General features: G+C 37.6%; 1 protein-coding gene across 5 annotated transcripts in view; it reads left to right on the forward strand.

Annotated features, from left to right (window-relative positions):
• TP63 (tumor protein p63) overlaps nucleotides 1-21,300 on the forward strand; it is a 255,639-nt gene that overhangs the window by 93,462 nt on the left and 140,877 nt on the right. For all 5 annotated transcript variants that reach the window (XM_004089711.3, XM_030822973.1, XM_003256651.4 and 2 more), the window contains exons 2-3: nucleotides 5,738-5,866; nucleotides 6,637-6,769. In XM_004089711.3, coding sequence (XP_004089759.1) covers nucleotides 5,738-5,866; nucleotides 6,637-6,769 — 262 coding nt within the window. The remainder of the gene's footprint in view (nucleotides 1-5,737; nucleotides 5,867-6,636; nucleotides 6,770-21,300) is intronic.

Here is a 21,300-nt window from a genome sequence, read left to right on the forward strand (position 1 = left end):
TCATTTAATGTAGCCAGTCTAAGACAAAAGTGATCTAAAAGAAAATGAGCGGTGATGAGGGTATTGTTTTGACCCGAGGTCACAAATAGAAGGGAAGGATAGGTTTCATATAATTACTTTATTTTTATGTGACACTTTAAAAGCTTGAAGAGACCATTCAAACACACTATCTAATCAGTTTAATTCAGCAAGTATGTCCTGGATGCAGACGATAGCACTTTTTGTGATAGAACCAATGCATTGACTACCAGGCACTGTATAAAAATTATGTAGCACATTTAAAGAAAGCCTCTCAACCACCCTCTGAGGGAAGCATAGTTGAAGAAACTAAGGTTCAAAGAGATTGAGTAACTTGGCCATGGCCTCTAAGAATGTCATTAGTAGAACTGAGATTGAACCTAGGTCAGCCCCATTCCAAAACTTGAAATTCTTCAACTCTATCCTCAAGGAGCTATAAAACCAGAAGAAATACAGAGTTGAGAGAGAGATGTTTCACCCACAAATTACCTAAAATCCTCTGTAGTAGGTTAATCGTTGAACAAGCAAAGTAGGACAAAGTAGCATTGATGAGATGAAATAAAAGAACAAAATTCAAAGGAGAAAAATTATACTTAAATTAGGAACTAGGAAGTACTATGTAAGGAAGAGGGCATTGAGGGTTGGGTAGGCATGGGAAAGGCAGTGGGGTGGAGATCCTCATCTCCATGCTGTCACGTGCAAGGAAGCTGAAGTTTGAGGAGTCTGGAGGCTTTTCCAAGTTTTCACAGGTGATTATGGTGACATTAGAAATACAGGGAAATGACTTTTAGGAGTCAGAACCTAGCGATAAAAGCGAAACAAAAAAATAACAAAATAAGTATAGACAGGAACCAGAACTTACTATGTGGAAATAAGGGAAATAATAGAAATAGATGATGAGAATGGAACCAGTGCTGTTTTTCTCTCTTCTGCCTTAGAGATAATGTCTTCCTTCTACGTAACACTCTTTTTTGAATCTGCGTTGGTCTTTATTATTGAAGATGTTGGTCACATTATCTATCAATCTCTCTAGAAACTAAATCTACATTTCTGCCAACTTAGAAACTCACACGTTGTCGAATCTCACACACGAAGATCATTATTGTTGGAGCCTACTTTGTGTGGTGATGTTTACCTTCTAGTGCTCACCTGGCTTCCAAGCTATCAGGCATCCCGTTTAGATCTTTGGATGTTGGGGATGTTCTTATGGGTCCATGTATATGGCCACTCATGTGGGAGTTTATCTGCATTTTGGTTTTGGAATAATTCATGCCTTTGTTCACTTCTGTTTTTGACATTTTCTATGAATTGCATTTACTTTTATTTTTCCTATTTTCTTATACTTCAGTTTTATCTGAAGACAAATTTTAGTGTAAATCAAATATATTCAAAAGTGTCATCATGAGAGTATTTATAAATTTCACTTCAACGTTAAGTCCATTAACTTTTACTTCTTCTCTACTCACTATTTGGCAGTAAATAAACCAAGTTGGCCACAATCTCAAAAGAAAAGTGAAGAAAATTAATATACCCTTTTAATTTAAAGATACTGGATTATCAGATGGTCTTCTAATTATAGGGACCTCATTAATTCTCATACCCCACTCTTCCATTTCTATCAATTTTGTTAATTCCTTCCCTATATAACTGTTTTGACCTTAGAGACATAGTTTTCTTTCTTTCTTTCTTCTTTCTTTCTCTTTCTTTCTTTCTTTCTCTTTCTTTCTCTCTCTTTTTCTCTTTTTCTCTTTCTCTCTCTCTTTCTCATTCTCTCTCTCTTTCTCTCTCTCTCTCCCTCCCTCCCTCCCTTCCTTCCTTCTTTTTTTTTTTTTTTGAGACAGAGTTTCACTCATGCAGTGGCGCGATCTTGGCACACTGCAACCTCTGCCTCCTGGGTTCAAGTGATTCTCCTGCCTCAGCCTCCCGAGTAGCTGGGATTACAGGCGCCCACCACCATGCCCAGATAATTTTTGTATTTTTGGAAGAGACAGAGTTTCCTTGCCCTGGACCTTCTTCCTGCCCTCTCCAATCTGAATCCAAAGCTAGTCTTCACAATTCCCTTAATTCTCTGATGTAACCTATTCAGTGGAACAACAGTAGTATTGTTTTTATCTATTATTTTGTTCCCTTCCCCAGTGGTATAAGCTGGAGATAATCACATAGCTGTGTAGGTTGGGAGATGACAAATTCATGTTTTCTGAACTGATTCACATTTCTAATCCCTCACCTTTATTTCCCAAATAGTCACTTAATATCTGACCCCCTCAATTTTCAGCAGATAGCCTTGTCTTCCTCCTGCTTCATCAAGAAAAATGAAATCATCAGCCTTGACTTCTATTTATCTTCTATGAAAACCTTTATATCTGTACTTAATTTTGCCATCTACTTCATCCTAGAGTGAGGGGTTAAGGGGTTTTAGTTCAAGACAGTCCTCTCTACCTATGCCTTGACCTTTTCCAACCTGCCTATTCCAGGATTTCTTACCATGCCATTCCCTTTCTTTCCAGGATCTTGAAATTTTCTCTGTCCACACTAGCTCCTTCCTCTTTAGGCATAATTCAGGTTCTTCTAATCCAATTGTATCCAAAAAAACATTTCTTTTGCACACCCCCATTTACTCCTCAAAACACCAAAATATTTTGAGGGTATCATTAATCTACAGAAGGTTCTAATGTCAAGGTTGCCAATGACCTCCTTATGTCAAATCTAGTAGGTATTTTTCAGGTCTTATCTTCCTAGATCCCATTGCCATTGAGTACTGTTGATTATTTTTAATTTTGTTTTTACCTTGGCTTCTAAAATACCATAAACTTCTCAGGGTCTGTTAGTTCTCAGGTTTTGTAAGTGGAGCCCCGTGTACCTTTTCTCATTGCACCTATTCTGCATAGGTCATTGTATCCATGCTCACATATTCGTTTTTCCACTATGAGGAAGATTTCTGTTTCTAAACTTTTGGTCTATTTTTCTTCCTAGAGTTTAAGGCTTATTTAAGTTGGTTTCACTTTTTACATATCCGTAGGTACTTAGAACTCAACATGCTAAAATGCAGTTTATCATCTCTCTTTCTTCAAGCCAGATCCTCCAACTATACTTACTGATGTAGTTAGTAGAATCATCAACCACACGGTTCAATCAAGCTGGAAACTTAAAGTCATCTTTGACTCTTCATTCTCCCTTCATTAGTAACACAACCAATATCTGATTTAGCCTTTTTACTAATAATTGCCTTTGTCCCTATCATCTCCATTCCCACTGATTTTGCCCTTTTGTTGTCTTACCTGAACTGATGCAGGAACATTGTAAATAGCCACTTTACCCATAAACTGACATGCTGTAAATTCTTCCATCACACAACTTTCAGATTTACCAGTATAAAACATAGTCTGACTGTGTCTGTCTCATGAATCAAATCCTTTAATACTGACTGTGGTGATAGATACACTACTCCACACATGTGCTAAAATTGTATAAAATGAAATATGCACATATATATATATATATATATATATATACACTCACATTCAAATAAGTACAAGTAGAACTGAGGATTTATGAGTCAGATCACTGGATTTTATCAATGTCACTATCCCAGTTTTGATATTATATGGTAGTTTTACAAGATGTTGCTATCGAAGAAAATGGATAAAGGGTACATGGGATCTCTATGTATTATATTCATTACAACTGCATGTAAATCTGTAATTTCCTCAATTTAAAATTTATTTAAAATATTTTGAGATATATTATTTAAAATATACATATCATTTATATATGAATATTTTAAATTATATGTATATCATTTAAATATATAAATACATCTATATTATGTAATATATTTTGATATATGTAAATACACACACACACACACACACACACACACACACTCTCTCTCTCTCTCTCACCGCAAGTACAGACATAGGCTTTTTAAAAACATAGCACATAAGTTTCTTCTTATCTCTCTGGCTTAATCTCCCAGCATGCTCTGCCCAAAATTTTTCAAAATATTAACACAGAGTTGCTTGTGATTTTCTCACACATACCAGGCTATTTTCCATTATAGTATTTTGTTTATGCTGTTATCATAGAGTGCCCACTCTGTACCATTAGCTCTTACCTGACCTTCCTAATTTTCATCAGTTAAGGCTCTTTCCTTGATTCCTCAAATAAAATTACACTGTTCGGCCGGGCGCGGTGGCTCATGCTTGTAATCCCAGCACTTTGGGAGCCGAGGAGGGCGGATCACGAGGTCAGGAGATCGAGACCACGGTGAAACCCCGTCTCTACTAAAAATACAAAAAATTAGCTGGGGCGTGGTGGCGGGCGCCTGTAGTCCCAGCCACTTGGAGAGGCTGAGGCAGGAGAATGGCGTGAACCCGGGAGGCGGAGCTTGCAGTGAGCCGAGATTGCGCCACTGCACTCCAGCCTGGGCGACAGAGCGAGACTCCCTCAAAAAAAAAAAAAAAAAAAAAAAAATTACACTGTTCATCTTTGTGTTTTCGTAGTGCTGTCTACACTGCTAACACATTTACTGTAGGTTTGTTTTCCTGTCTTTCCTTCTATACCATCACTTCCTAGAAGATAAGACAGTATTATACACTTTTTATTTCCAGTTTCCATTATGCTTCCTGGCAAATAAGTCCTCTATGCATGTTTAACTTGAGCAAATGAATGTGCTATTGCAGGTAGCTTGGAAATCAGCATTAATAAATCTAATACTAGTATCTTCTACTGTATTACTAGACCAGCACACATATTTGAAATTTTAAGAAGATGATTGACTATCCTAATACAGTATTTTTCTAATTCTTTATAACAGGAATAGTAATAATTAAGAATTTAACTAATTTTATCCTGGGATAAAATTAGTCTACTGATTATCACAACAAATCACATATTAAGATGATCTGCCCAGATAATATTTAGATTTGGAGAACTCATCATCTGAGAAAGCTGATGTTTTCCTCCAAATATATAGGAATAAATGTTTAAAAAAAATAAGTAAGGCAAACTTGAGGGCTCAGCAGCAAAATGAAGCAGACAGAAATAAGATTCATTTGCAAAGTGTTCAGATGTTTGCTTATCATTAAGTCTAACATACAATTCTGCACTTTAATTAAGAACCACCCACACATCAAGGTAAGTAACTGGCAATAAAAAATTAAAAAATATTAGGTCCACAGGTTTGAGTTTATTGTCCCTCAGTGTGATTCTAAGATTGTGGTTATGGGAGGGGTGATTAATCTGAGGAAAAAATTTAAATTTTCTGAGTTCATTTCTGTTTCCTAGTTCTATTTCTTACCTGCTGGTGGCAGAATGGGCAGAAAATCAGTCGAGACTATTATAAAATGGGTTTAATGATAGGTCAGACTTGCTGTCAGATTTAATGAGGAAATGTTTATTTTCTTTTCAAAATCTACGGAACACAGATGTTGGATAGTGGAGGTATAGAGCATAATAATATTATTAGTTAGGAAAGGAGAGCTTTGATAGAAGATGAGATTGTCTAGCATTGGAGGTCTGCCTCATTTTATGGCAAAATTGGATTCATTACACTATCTGAAGAAATGCCAGTTGTGCAACTTGTAACATGTGCTACATATATACCTGCATGGTTTTATAGATTCACTTGATGTTTTCATGATAGAGTATGCTTTAATTTAAATATTCAGTGTCATAAATACAGAAAGTATAATACTGGTTTCATTTTTGTCCTTTTAAGTTTCGTAGAAACCCCAGCTCATTTCTCTTGGAAAGAAAGTTATTACCGATCCACCATGTCCCAGAGCACACAGACAAATGAATTCCTCAGTCCAGAGGTTTTCCAGCATATCTGGGATTTTCTGGAACAGTAAGTATAAAATAAGCAGGAAATGTTGTGCTAAAGCTAAGTAGGTAAATGTGGGTGGTCAAAATATTGCTTAATAGGGCATGTTTTTTCTCGAATCAGTAGAAGTTATTTAGGAAAAGTTAATGACTACAATGCCATCTCTTCGTTCAAAATTCAGTGGTGATTTTTTTCCAGGTTTCTAACACCAAAAGATCCTTACTAATCCAAGGTGATGTAATTTTGGAGGACCTAAGGCCTCCTGCACCAAATTCACTTCCCCAATGTTTCTCTGATACTCACAATCCATTCCTTTGGCTTGAAGACTTATCTACTTTTATAATGCAGGTACTCACTGAGAAGATAAAACACTAAATTTTATTGTTTATTTATACCTTGCTGTGAAACGTATTATTATTTCTTTATTAAATCAGGTTTGGATAAGTGAATAAGAAAAGGTGAAAAGAGAATTTCAGCACACTGGAGACCCTTAGGAATAGAGTATAAAATCCTCTATCACAGTTATATCCGTTATTTCCCGCACCCTACCCAGTAATTATCCAAGGAGGGCAGAGGTCATGATCCCCATTTAACAAGTGGGGTTGGATTTGAACTGCTTGAAATTACACATTTGATAAGTGATTGAGCCAGGACTCAAACCTAGGGTTTCTAACTCCAAGAAACCAATAAGCCTTGCTGACTTTGAAGCAGAAAGTGCTTGTTGTTAACAACAGAATGAGTATGTTTTAGTCCCTTTCCATGCCTAACTCACTTTTTTCTTTCGTATGTGTTAGGCCTATATGTTCAGTTCAGCCCATTGACTTGAACTTTGTGGATGAACCATCAGAAGATGGTGCAACAAACAAGATTGAGATTAGCATGGACTGTATCCGCATGCAGGACTCGGACCTGAGTGACCCCATGTGGGTGAGTGGCACGGGCTTTCTCTTCAGTCTTTGGGCCATGCTATCTATAGCTCTGTTAAACCTGTCTTTTCAGCCATGTGTAAAAAGGCAGGTGGCTCTGAATGGCCAAGGCCTTTGCGAAGAGAGTACATTGTTAGCTGAGAGAAGATTTGGTGTGGATTATGGATTCTGGGTCTGCCTCAAATATCTATAATATATGTGTTTCCATTTGTGTGGGGAGAGAGATTCTTTAAATCTTTTATCTTGATTGTTCCTCATGTCAACCCCAATTTAGAAAAGATGGTACCAGCTCAAGGCTTTCTAGCTGGTAGGGACAGCAAAAGAATCAGAAATTTATTTTATTTATTTATTTATTTATTTATTTGACAGAGTCTCACTCTGTCACCCGGGCTGGAGTGCAGTGGCATGATCTCAGCTCATTGCAACCTCTGCTTCCCTGATTCAACTGATTTTGTTGACTCAGTCTCCCAAGTAGCTGGGATTACAGACATGCACCACCACACCTGGCTAATTTTTGTATTTTTAGTAGAGACAGGGTTTCACCATGTTGGCCAGGCTGGTCTTGAACTCCTGACCTCAGGTGATCCACTCGCCTTTGCCTCCGAAAGTGCTGGGATTACAGGCGTGAGCCACCACAGCCATTTCTAGCATGTAGTTTCTTAATGTGCCATGTTGTTTCTTACTTCCTTGTATTCTTGGAAACGTTCTCTTCGAGGATACCGTTCACATTTTTTCTCCTCTCTGGGTAATTCTTATTTGTCCCTTAATGCCTAGTAATTACTTCTTACACAGTGTTAGAGTTGTTTATTTGTCTCTAAAGTAGGACAGGGCTGTACTTGTCATGTCCATTGCTTGAAGGTACATAGTAGGTCCCCATAGTAGAAGATTCAGAGAGAGCTAAAAGACAAAATGAAAACAAATGAGGTTATGCCAGTGAGGTAAATGAAATTGGGCACTTGGAGGCATCTGTATTGAAAGGAACATAAAGGTAGAGTGAGAAATAATTTAACTGAATAAACTTACCTATCTGTGGCTGCTCTGCCTGTGGGAAAAAAAAAAAAAAAACCCTGAGATATTCCTAATAATATAGAAATCCTGGGGCTTCTCTTGCCTTATGACTATTCCAACATTTTTATATTCTCATATATGTCCATGTGTGAAGGCCACAAAAATGGAGTTGGATAACAAGAATGGAAAAATGGTAAACTTACCCAGGATGTTAATAGCTAGTGTTCTGGTTTAGAAAGTAGGGGGCAGGATCCTTTTAGATTCTTAGTCTTTCTGAACTGCTACAACAACTGGTGTGAGACTCTTTTTTTTCCCATTACTTGGTAGCATATTTTCTTTTCTCTTTTCCATGTATAGGTTAATAGCTAAATATTCCTAAAGTCTGCAAATAAACTACTTTCCTCTTAAATATAATATTCATTAAGTTAGGATCGTAGTCAAGCATTCTCTCACTATACAAGAAATAGGAACTCATGGACATGAAAAAAACATGTCATATTCTTAGGGATAGAAATCTCAAAATTGAGAAATTTAACCCAGTTTTACTGATTTTTTGATACAACCTAAACATTAATAACTAGTCATGAAATGGAATCACCGTGTTTTGCTCTGATTGTTAGCAAAGGATATTTGAATTGCAGAGAATGTGTGCCTTCTTAATTTGAATTATTTTAGTATCACTGAAAAATGAACTCCATTAGGTTAGTAAGTAAACGTGAGTGGAGTCACTCCAAAAAATTTGACGTTTTAGTCTGTTTTCAAGGAACTTCTAGGTTCTTGATTCTGTCGTCAAGTATATTACTTTAGGCCAGGTGCATTGGCTCAGGCCTGTAACCTCAGCACTTTGGGAGGCCGAGGTGGGTGGATCACCTGAGGTCAGGAGTTCAAGACCAGCCTGGCCAACATGGTGAATATCCATCTCCATTAAAAATACAAAAATTAGCCAAGCGTGGTGGGGGGTGGCTGTAGTCCCAGATACTCAGAAGGCCGAGGCAGGAGAATCACTTGAGCCTGGGAGGTGGAGGTTGCAGTGAGCCAAGATTGTGCCATTGCACTCCAGCCTGGGCAACAAGAGCAAAACTCCATCTCAAAATAATAATAATAATAATATGTTACTTTATATCCCATCTTTGTATTATTCATAGACTGTGTAAGCATGCCATGACACAGGCATGTCATGTCTTCATGAGGTAGATAATAATATCAACACTTAAAATTTCTCCCAGAATATTGATGCTAACTACATAACTCTTACTTTTGCAATGTTTTTTTTATTCCTTGTAAACTTTGAAGGAAACCCTTTTAACCTGTATTGGATTTTTCCCTGGGGAGTTGGTGGTAATTATTTAAAACTATTCCTTTTTGTAAATACTTGCTGAATCATCCCAGATATATGTGAGGAGGCTTCAGCTTTAAGTATCAAAAGACCAATAGCTATGTAGCCTATTTGTGTCTGGAAAGGCTTAGGCAACAGCCCTTAGCATAGTGCCCTACATCTTATATAATCCAAGATTCATATATATTTCAAGCACATACAGTAGGTCTAGCCATAACAATTTTGCACCTATGATCTTTGTGACACACATCATGATCTCTATCCTTGAGAAGACGATAACACAGCAGAAAAGGCAAATATGTATAAAATTATCTATGAAAAGTAGTTAGCTATATGTGTTTATGTGTTTTTATAAAGCACAGAAAAAGGAATGATTTAGTGTGCCTGAGATTGGCAACACATTGCAGAGAAGGTAATTTTTTATTTAGGCCTTAAAATATGAGTCAAATTGATCAAAACAGGGAAAGGAAAAATAATCAGGTCTGGGTAACTGTTATAAAAATAATTGACTATAAAAACATAATGTAAAGCTCATAAGTATTAAAAGATAAGACTAAAAAATTGACTAAAGAAAAGTTTATATTAAAAAGACATAAATTTTAAAAATTATAATTCACGACAAAAGCTTAATAACCCCAATAAACTAAATATTCAAAATTTAATAAGAGAGATAAATTTCCCCAATTGGAAAAAGATATAGGGAATTCACAAATGATTAATGTACAAATGTTTAACAGATTCAAAGTGTTCAAATTCTCCACTAATAAAAAATTATGGAATTGAAATAATGAGATTAATTATATCTTTCTGATCAGCAAAAAATTTAATGATAATAACCAATGCTGGTGAGATTTTTGAGAAACAGGCAATCCTTTCATTTCTTATGAGAGTATAAATTGAAATAATACATTGGAAGGCAATTTGTCCATTCTAATTTATTTAATTTTAAAGACACTTTCCCTTTGGCCTTAAGTTCCAGTTTTAGATATTCCACAAAACTATTCAAATATAAATAAGTACCTACACACACACACACACACACACACACAGAAATGAACGCTTCATTGCAGCATTGTTTATAGTAACTAAAATGGTAAGTCCAGGTAAAATTTTATAGCCTTTAAAGTTTTAGATAGAAGTCTTCAAAATGGTTGACTGGATTCATCATACACACCTACTCCACGGAGAGGAGCCAAAATGGCAAGTAGATTGTCACATTTTGAATAGATCATCTAAGGGAAAAAACTGGAATTCAACAGAGAAGTGACAGGAAGCACCAAAAACAAGAAAGGGATGTGAGGGATCATCTGGGAGCCTGGAGAGGCTCCCTAATGTTGGGTGAGGGTAAGTGGGAAACCCCTCACAGTCCACATTCCCACCACAGACTCCCACAGTCCTAGCCAAAGGAGAACCCTTTGACCATCATGGGCCCTGAGACTAATGTAAGGAGCTGAAGACTACTCAACAGCATTGCTCCAGAGAGAGAGAGCTCGTGCTGAATCCCACAAACCTCTGAGTCCTAAGCAGCTACAGCATGACACCATTTCAAAAACCCAGCCCCCAGCAGACTGCATCCTACCCTGGTGCCCAACAGCCCATGCATCTCCACATCCTTGAAGCACCATTGACATTCCCTGCCTGGAATGGCTGCCACCAAGGCTGAGGCAAGAGCCACAGGCAGCGACCCTTTCACCCCACAACAGAGTAGCAGCCACACATTTTCATGTACCTCAGGACAAATCTCACTGCCCACAGCTGCCGCCACTGTGGTGGGGCTGAGATGCAAGCAAAGAACACACTCTCAAAGCAGCTCTTTCCTTCCCAGTGGAAGGGCCATGGTGCAGCTGCTGTGGCCCTGACCTGAACATTGTGCCGGCCTCCCAGGGGATCACCCTGCTTCTGCTTACCACAACCAGTGCCCGCACACACCACCAGGGGGCCTAAGGACAGGTTCGCCCAGCTCGGCCCTACCCCTCAGTGCCCAGGAACACCGTCCAGGGGCCTGAAAATTGCCCATTTCAGTATGTCACCATCGGCACCTGAGCATTCCTTCTGGTCACGCCCACCCAACCACTGCTGCTACCGCCATAACTGCCACCAACTTACACGCATCACCTGCAGGCCTGGGGTCTGGCCCACCCAGGCTGTCACAGCCACTGTCAATACCAGTGTGGAACATTTGGGTCCCAGAGGGTTGCCTCACCACTGCTAATGCCATCACCCATGACATGCCAGCTGCCCAGGGGCTCAAGAACCTGCCTACCCACCTACCTTACCACTGCCACTTGAGCAAGCCACCTGGGAACCCTGAAATTGGTTTGCCTGGACTCACTAACAATGGTACCAGTGTACACTGCCCTAGGGTCCAAGGACAGGCACACTAAGGCCACTACTGCTACTGCAGGAGTCCAAAGGCTGGCCTACTGGGTGTCCAAAACCCAGCAAAAGTTCACTACAGCCTCCACTAACAACCACACCCTAAGCCACAAGGGAAATCATAGACACCGCTGATGCTGTTTACAACTGAAGATATTATACAGAGGCTACAGGACAGTATACACTGAGAATAAAAGCCAAAACTGCCTACCCATCTAATTTCATAGATAACATCTTCAGGAAAGTGTCCTTCTCTATGAAAGCAAATTCAAAAAAAACTGTAAGAAGTTACTATTCTACCAGATATGCAGATATCAATATAAAGACACAGGAAGCATGAAAAGGCAGGAAAATATGACACCACCAAAGGAATACAATAATTCTCCAGCAATAGATCCCAGTAAAAATGAGATTACTGACATCAAGAGATATGAAAAGACATTTTTCAAAAAAAAGATGTAAAAATGGCCAATAACTATATGAAAATGTCAACATCACTAATCATCAGGTAAATGCAAATCAAAACCAAAATGAGATATCATCTTACCCCAGTTAGTTTATTTTTCAAATGACAAAAAATAACAGATGTTATTGAGGATGCAGAGAAAAGGGAACTCTTATTCACTGTTGGTAGGAACGTCAATTAATATAACCACTACAGAAAATAGTATGGAGATTTCTCAAAAAACTAAAAACTACCGTAAAATCCAGAAATTCCACTACTAAATATTTATCCAAAGGAAAAGAAATCAGTATATCAAAAAGGATACATGCACTTGCATGTTTATTGCAATATTATTCACCTATGTGTCCATCAATTAATAAATAAAATTTGGTGTATATATACATAATGGAATACTATTCAGCTATAAAAAAGGAATGAAGGTCGGGCGCTAGGTGGCTCAGGTCCGTAATCCCAGTACTTTGGGAGCCCAAGGCAGGCAGATCACGAGGTCAGGAGATGGAGACCATCCTGGCTAACAAGGTGAAACCCCGTCTCTACTAAAAATACCAAAAAATTAGCTGGACATGGTGGCGGGCGCCTATAGTCCCAGCTACTTGGGAGGCCGAGGCAGGAGAATGGCTTGAACCTGGGAGGCGGAGCTTGCAGTGAGCGGAGATCCCGCCATTACACTCCATCCTGGGCGATGGAGTGAGACTCTGTCTCAGGAAAAAAAAAAAAAAAATGAAATATTTTCATTTGCAGCTACATGGATGGAACTGAGAGTCATTATGCTAAGTGAAATAAGGCACAGAAAGACAAATATTGTAAGTTCTCACTCATATGTAGGAGCTTAAAAAATTTATCTCATGGAAGCAGAGAGTAGAATGATAAATACCAGAGGCTGGGTAGGATGTGCTGTTTGGAAAGGGGTGATTAAAAGAGGTTGGTCAATGTGTACAAACATACATTATAGAAAAGGTATAAGTTCTAATGTTGGATAGCAGAATACGGTGGCTATAATTAGCAACAATATATATTTCAAAGTAGATAAAGGAGACGACTTGAAATGTTTTCAACACATAGAAACGATAAATACTCAAGGTATTGAATACTCCAAACGTCCTAACTTGATCACTGCACATTCTGTGCATGTAACAAAATAGCACATATATCCCATAAACATGTAAAATATTATGTATCAATTAAAAAATATTGAGGATCCAAAAAGGTAATAAAACTTTAGACTCTGATGGGAAGGCAACTATAAAGCAAATAATAGTTAACCTCACCATTGAGAGACGATACTAGTAGTTATGATGTGTAGTCATTTTTATCTTGATCTTATTGTTTATGATCCTTGGTGGAATTTCTGTATTTGTTTGGTGTAAAGTGCCTTTTATTTTTAATATTTTTATTTTTTGTTATACTTTAAGTTCCAGGGTACGTGTGCACCACGTGTAGGTTTGTTACATAGGTGTACATGTGCCATGTTGGTTTGCTGCACCCATCAACTCATCATTTATATTAAGCGTTTCTCCTAATGCTATCCTTCCCCCAGGCCCCCACCCTGCCGACAGGCCCTGATGTGTGATGTTCCCTGCCCTGTGTCCAAGTGTTCTGATTGTTCAATTCCCACCTATGAGTGAGAACATGCGGTGTTTGGTTTTCTGTGCTTGTGATAGTTTGCTGAGAATGATCGTTTCCAGCTTCATCAATGTCCCAGCAAAGGACATGAACTCATCCTTTTTTATGGCTGCATAGTATTCCGTGGTGTATGTGTGCCACATTTTCTTAGTCCAGTCTATCATTGATGGACATTTGGGTTGGTTCCAAGTCTTTGCTATTGTGAATAGTGCTGCAATAAACATACGTGTGCATGTGTCTTTATAGTAGCATGATTTATAATCCTTTGGGTATATACCCAGTAATGGGATCGCTGGGTCAAATGGTATTTCTAGTTCTAGATCCTTGAGGGATCGCCACACTGTCTTCCACAATGGTTGAACTAATTTACACGCCCACCAACAGTGTGAAAGCATTCCTATTTCTCCACATCCTCTCCAGCATCTGTTGTTTCCTGACTTTTTAATGATCGCCATTCTAACTGGTGTGAGATGGTATCTCATTGTGGTTTTGATTTGCATTTCTCTGATGACCAGTGATGATGAGCATTTTTTCATGTATCTGTTGGCTGCATAATGTCTTCTTTTGAGAAGGGTCTGTTCATATCCTTTGCCCACTTTTTGATGGGGTTGTTTGTTTTTTTCTTGTAAATTTGTTTAAGTTCTTTGTGGGTTTTGGATATTATCCCTTTGTTGGATGGGTAGATTGCAAAAATTTTCTCCCATTCTATAGGTTGCCTGTTCACTCTGATGATAGTTTCTTTTGCTGTGCAGAAGCTCCTTAGTTTAACTAGATCCCATCTGTCAATTTTGTCTTTTGTTGCCATTGCTTTTGGTGTTTTAGTCATGAAGTATTTCCCATGCCTCTGTCCTCCCTTTTATATTATGGGGAAAATTGTGTAGAATTGATATATCTTCTTATATATTTGACATAATTCAACAATGAAAGCATTTGGGCCTGAGATTTTTTTCTGCGATACTCTAGTTATGAATTTGATTATCTAATAGTTATAGGAATCCTGAGATTATCTATTTTATCTTGGGTGAGTTTGGTAAATTGTAGTTTTTGAGGATTTGGTTAATTTCTTCAAAATTGTTGAGTTACATCAAATTATTGGGAATATTTTTTATTTTATTTATTTTATCTATTTATTTTTTGAGACAGCATGTCCCTCTTCACCCAGGCTGGAGTGCAGTGGCATGATCTTGGCTCACTGCAGCCTCAACCTCCTAGGCTCACCTGATCCTGCCTTCTCAGCCTCCCAAGTAGCTGGGATTACAGGCATGTGCCACCACACCCGGCTAACTTTTTGTAGTTTTTTGTAGAGATGGGGTTTCACCATGTTCACTGTTCTGACTGGTCTCGAACTTCTGGGCTCAAGCAATCCTCCCACCTCAGCCTCCCAAATTTCTAGGATTACAAGTGTGAGCCACCGTGCTAGCTATTATCCTTTCTAATGTCAGTGGAATCTGTAATGATATCTTCCACTTTCATTTATCATATTGATAACTTGCGTTTTCTCTCTTTTCTCTCAGTCTTACCAGAGGTTTGTCAATTTTATTTATCATTCAAAGAACTTGGTCAGTTTATTGGTTTCACTGTTTTTCTCTCTTTCCATTTTCAACTTGATTATTTCCAGCCTTATTTGCTTTCTTTTTCTTTGGGTTTATGTTTTTTCTTCTTTTTCAAGTTTTTTAAATTAGAAGTTTATATTATTGAGTTGAGACTTCTTTTCTAATGTTACCATTCATTGCTATAAGTTTTCTATTAGACACTGCTTTAGCTGCATACAATACATTTTGATATATTTATTTTTTATTTTGTTCGGTTCAAAATATTGTCTAGTTTTTCTTGAGACTTCCTCTTTGACCCATAAGTATTTCAAAGCAGTTTGTTTAATTGCTAAGTTGGACATTTTCTGTTATCTTTCTATACTAACAGTTTAACTTCATTATGGTCAGAAAACATACTTTGTATGATTTCAAAATTTTTTAATTTATTAAGGTTTGTTTCTAGAGTCATGATGTTGTTTATCTTGATGACTGTTTTATGGCACTTGAAAAGACTGTTTAATGAACTTCTGTTGGGTGGAATGTTCTATAAATGTCAATTAGATATAGTTGATTGGTGGTATTGTGCAGTTCTTTCATATCCATTCTGATTTTCTGTCTACTAGTTCTATTAATTACTGAGAAAAGAGGGTTGAATTCTTCAACTGTCATTATGAATGTGTCTTTTTCTCCTATCAAATATGTCAGGTTTTACTACATGTATACTGAAGCTCCATTGTTGGGTATGTCATATTTAAGATTGTTAAGATGTTGATAAATTGACTCTTCTATTAATATATAATATTTCTCTTTATTTCTGATATCTGATAATTGCTTTATTCCAAAGTCTACTTTAGTCTGTATTAATATTAATACAGCAAATCTAGCTTTCTTTTGATTTATGTTTGCAAGGTAAATTTTTTCTCCATCCTTTTAACCTACTTTTATCATTTTTAACCTACTTTTATCACTACATTTGAAATGAGTTTCTTCTAGACAATACAGAGTTGGATAATTCTTATGCATTACGATAGCTCCTGTCTTTTAATTGGTGTATTTACATCATTTACATATAATGTAATTATCACTATGGCACTTTTAGGACTACCATTTATTAGTTTTCTATTGGCTCCCTCCTGTGTTCCTCCCTTTCTTTTTATACTGACTTATTTTAAAATTATTTAAACTATTTTTAGTATTCAATTTTAATTTATCTATTTTAGTTTTGGCTATATCACTCATATTTTTAGTGATGGCTCTAGAAATCTCAATATCCATTATTTCATAGTCTGCTGAGAATCAGTATTTTACAAATTCAAATGGAAGGTAGAAACATTACCATAATATTGGCTTTATAACCCTCACACCTTTACGTGATAGTCATATATATTTCTGTACATTGAAAACTTAATCAGATGCTTATAATTTTTACTTTTGTCAGAGTAAAGAACTCAAGAGAAAAATAGTCTATTTTATTGAATATAATATTTATTATTGCTGTTGCTCTTTATGCCAAAGCCACCATTTTGCCTGGACATTAGCAAGAAGAATAGAGAACTGCATGCACCTCTTTTTTTTGTTTATCAGATGAGTTTTTTCTAACTGGGACCACAAACCAGGTCAAAGCTCTAGTTTGCTAAATTTTGAATTGATCAAAGTTTTATAAGTATTTCCTTAATACTTCTTTTTCTTCTTTCCTCCATCCTTGCATCTGCATGCATGTGCATGTACACGTACACAATCACCCACATGTAACTCAATTTGAACAAATTATATTTTCTACATAGAACTGGATTATAAAACTTTCTGATATGCCAATTATTTTACATCTTCATTTGATAAATTTTAATCTTTAAATATATATTAAACACGTACGTACTGTATGAACATTTCAGTGGCCTACTGAAAAATATTTTGACCCAACTCCAGTCAGGCTGCAAGGAGCTGGTTAACAATATTACCAGGTGAGTCACTTAAACACTTCAAATCCTCCTTGCTGTGTGCCTTTTCCTGGATCAGGAAGGTCGAAAGGATCTGATTTCTGATATGTCATACAAACAGCAATCATTTTCTATGTGTCTTGGTCTCCTAGACTTCTGGGATTCACAGTGTCACTTAACTTTAAGTCTGACACCAATATCAAGCTCACTACAAAGAAAGCATCTCTATTTTCCTCCTCTTCTCTTCCTACGCTGGTTTCCACCAGGCTCCTAGAGCCACTCTCACGCTGCCATTATCATCCTCCTTTTGTTCTTCCTATACATTCTCTTATTCCTTTACAAGTTCCCTACTTTTCCCCCATGTTGAGTATCCACTTTTTTGGTTACCCAGAAAACCACTAAAATTCAGTGTAGGCAGATTTGATTAAAGGCTGCTGCTTTTTTTTAGGGCTTTATGATGCATGATTTACTTTAGAATTGTAACATGGGATTTGTACTCAGACACAATAAAGTTGAAATTCTGTCTGCACTAATTTAGGTGCGACCTTTACAATCTTTATGAGCTGCTGCTTCCTCATTTGTATAGATAAACAGTATTTCTCATTGATCTCAGAGAATTGTGATCATACCTTTATTGGTGAGTTTCATTCAGAGTTACTGGTGCATAAATATACAGCCGAATATAAATTGTCATTCTTGCTGGTTGTCTCTCTGTACCATTTTTCCTCAGAACTCTGTGAGGAAGGTAAATATGTATTATTTTTATAATAAAATATCAATTTATACATTTCTCACATTATGAAAGCAATACAACTAAAATAACTTTAGAAGTATCAAAAGCATATAAATCCCGAACCAGTGATAATAACTATGAACATTTTTGGGGTTTTTAACTTTTTTCTAGAAAAGATTTAATAAAACATTTGTGATCATGTCATACTAAATGTTATACTTTTTTTCATTCTATAGCAAACATTTTTTCTTATTTACTAATCTTCAAAACTTAAATTTCCTCATTATTTATTATATTTTATTGTGTACATATACCATGGTTTATTTAGCTATTCTACTCATACATTTTTAAGAAAAAAATATTTAAATATAGATTATTTTCTTGTGCTACATGCTTAGAAGTGTAATTATTGGGTAAAATTGTATAAACGTGAGTCTAACCAAACTTCTTTTCATGAATTCTGTTTTTTTAATGTTTGTTATCAGTTTACATTCCCACCAATTGGGCAAAAGTGTGGCTTGAAATCAATTTGATTATAGGCTTGAAATCAATCTGATGATACAGTGTCTTCTTTGAAACATGCAAGTACTTTCAGGTGACTGAAGGCCTGTCTAGTTGTTTGCCATCAAGTTGCAATAATGTCTCTTGATACACCTTTGATTGTGGCCTATGGAAGGGACAGTAGTTTTGGCTGGAGGTGAGTAAGACATCTTGAAGAATGGAGTATCCAGGAGTGGGGTGAGCAGACCTAGCTGGGATGGAAATAATATGAGGGAAGAGGTGGTAAGGAGGGATAGACAAAGTCTATTTCGAGACTTTCACCTAAGGTTAGTCTTGAACATGGGAATGGACATAAAATTTTCCCCATTTCCTTCTTAACGCTTGCTTTTAGTATCCCAAATGCTTTTATCCCTTTGGCTTATACTATTAAAATAATCATTTAAACATAATTTGTGTCAAATAGGCTTTGAGTATGAATTCTATAAATATTAAACAAATAAGAAAATATATTTCACATAGCAAAAATCCTCTAATTTTTGGAAAGTGGATCTGTAGCTACCTATGTGGCTTATAGGGTAGCTCAATATTCACTCCGTTTAGACTGAATTCAGGTGTCCCCGTAAGAGCAGACTGTTTTTCTGTTCTATTCTTTGTACAGTATAGCCAATGGGAAGGCAGCACTTTGTTAAAGAGTGCCAAGTCGGGGACTTTACCTTAAACACAAGTATGCATTTCAAACCTTGAACAAACAGCCTTCTTAATAAAATAAAATAAGGGAAAGAGTTTTCTTTCTTCTCTCTATTCTCTAGAAATTCACAAATATCACTTGACAGGTGACAGTTCTTCCCTTACAAAAGAGGCTGTTTGCCTTTTGCTTTGGTGTTCAGGTAAACTGCAGCATGCACTGGCAGAGAATTTATTGCCTAGGGGAAGGTGTTTGCAGTTGCTGTGTTTAATCTGAAAAGAAACCCTTTTCCTTCTGTCTCCTCCCTCTCTTTTTAAGGAGGGAGAGTTGGAAATGATAGCCCCAGGGAAATAGTTCCCTTAACACCTGTCTTTGGTGTAACCTCAGCAATGTTACTTAAGACACTGTGCTCACTCTGTATGCATTCAGAATGACAAAGTTGAAGAGGGCAGATAAACAGAAAGGGATTTCAGCAGAAACACAGGAGCTGATTCTGACCTTGCATCCTCTTAAAAACTGATCAGGTGGAAATACTATCATGCTGGCTAAAAAGAATCTGATTTGTTTGAAGTAATACTCATGCTATTAGTCACCTGTCCTTTCCTTTGGCAAAATATACATATATATAGTTTCTTTCTACAAAACGTGAAAAATTCTACAATGTTGCATTTAGGAACTTTAGACTTGCTAATTCTAGTCCAACCTTTAGTAGATGAGAAAACTGTTAAGATCTAAGTTCATTAGTGGTGACTTCTCCAACATTTCTGATAAGCGTTTTCAAGAAAACCAGGGCTACACCCAACTTTCTGGATGTCTAGACCCATTTTTCCATCTATTATCAGAGGTGGTGTAAAGAGGTCGCCTGTAATCCTAGCACTTTGGGAGGCCGAGGTGCGTGGATCACGAGGTCAGGAGATCGAGACCATCCTGGCTAACACGGTGAAACCCATTCTCTACTAAAAAACAAAAAATTAGCCGGGCGTAGTGGCAGGCGCCTGTAGTCCCAGCTACTCAGGAGGCTGAGGCAGGAGAATAGTGTAAACCCGGGAGGTGGAGCTTGCGGTGAGCCGAGATCACGCCACTGCACTCCAGCCTGGACAACAGCGAGACTCAGTCTCAAAAAAAAAAAAAAAAAAAAAAAAGTGAGATCAGGCTCTAGAGATAGATGGCTGCCTGTGTTTGGATCTAGCTCAGTTATTCGGTATTTGGGTGACCTTGGGTGAATACAGAATGTTTCTAAGCCTCAGTTTTCTCATCTGCAAAATGAGGATAAGGATTGATATTGGTGACATCCTATAGAAGGGCTGTTCTGATAACTGAGATAAGGCATGTTAGCATAACACACTGCAAGTGGCCAGTCCTCAGTGGAAATGGTTGTTGCTGTTACTCTTTAGAATGTGTTAAATTTGGAAACAGTGAATTATTAATCCTAAATAGAGCAATTACTGATGCAGGACAATAAAGAAATCTACAGAGATTTGTATTTTTGTTTTTCCAAAAAATATGATATTACTTGAAGATATACTAGCGTTATCGTAGGTAACTAGTCAGACATGAGCAGGACAGGAGGGGGCTCCACCTCCTACCCCCAACCCTCACCAGCAATCTCAGACGACCATAAGGTGATGGTCAGGCAGTTGTTACACTGTTTCACTAAAATAATATTAAAAATTGATCGCGGTCGCAGCCAGCACCAGGGAGAGGCAGTCTCCCAATAGATAGAAAAAAACCTGAAACTAGTGATCAGCAGCTTCCCAAAAAGACCTCAGGAGTTGGGTGAACGGGATCAGGCATGTGTACTAAGGGGCAAAATGGCAGAGTTTAACTAGTATATGACCTTCTAGGAACATTCAGACTAGTAAAGTGAGAACACCTCAAGCAGTGGTCCTCAATCTTTTTGGCACCAGGAACCAGTTTCGTAGGAGACAGTTTTTCCAGAGACAGTGGGTGGAGGTATGGTTTGGGAATGAAACTGTTCTACCTCAGATCATCAGGCATTAGTTAGATTCTCATAAGGAGCACACAACTTAGATCCCTCACGTGAGCAGTTCACAACAGGGTTCATGCTCCTATGAGAATCTAATGCCCCCGCTGATCTGACAGAAGGTGGAGTTTCAGTGGTAATGCTCACCGGCCTGCCTACCTCTCACCTCCTGCTGTGTGGTCCAGTTCCTAACAGGTCATATATTGGTACCAGTCCATGGAATGGGGGCTGGGGGGCCCCTGGTCTCAAGTGAGCACGCATACAACTCGAGTAAACACATTTCACATGCAGCCCCTCCTTAGTGCTGGCAGGCCATCGCACATGTCGACAGCCCACCCCAAGAGAAGAATC

Source organism: Nomascus leucogenys, chromosome 11 (genome assembly GCF_006542625.1).
Source record: "Nomascus leucogenys isolate Asia chromosome 11, Asia_NLE_v1, whole genome shotgun sequence".
In the NCBI taxonomy this organism is placed as follows: domain Eukaryota; kingdom Metazoa; phylum Chordata; class Mammalia; order Primates; family Hylobatidae; genus Nomascus; species Nomascus leucogenys.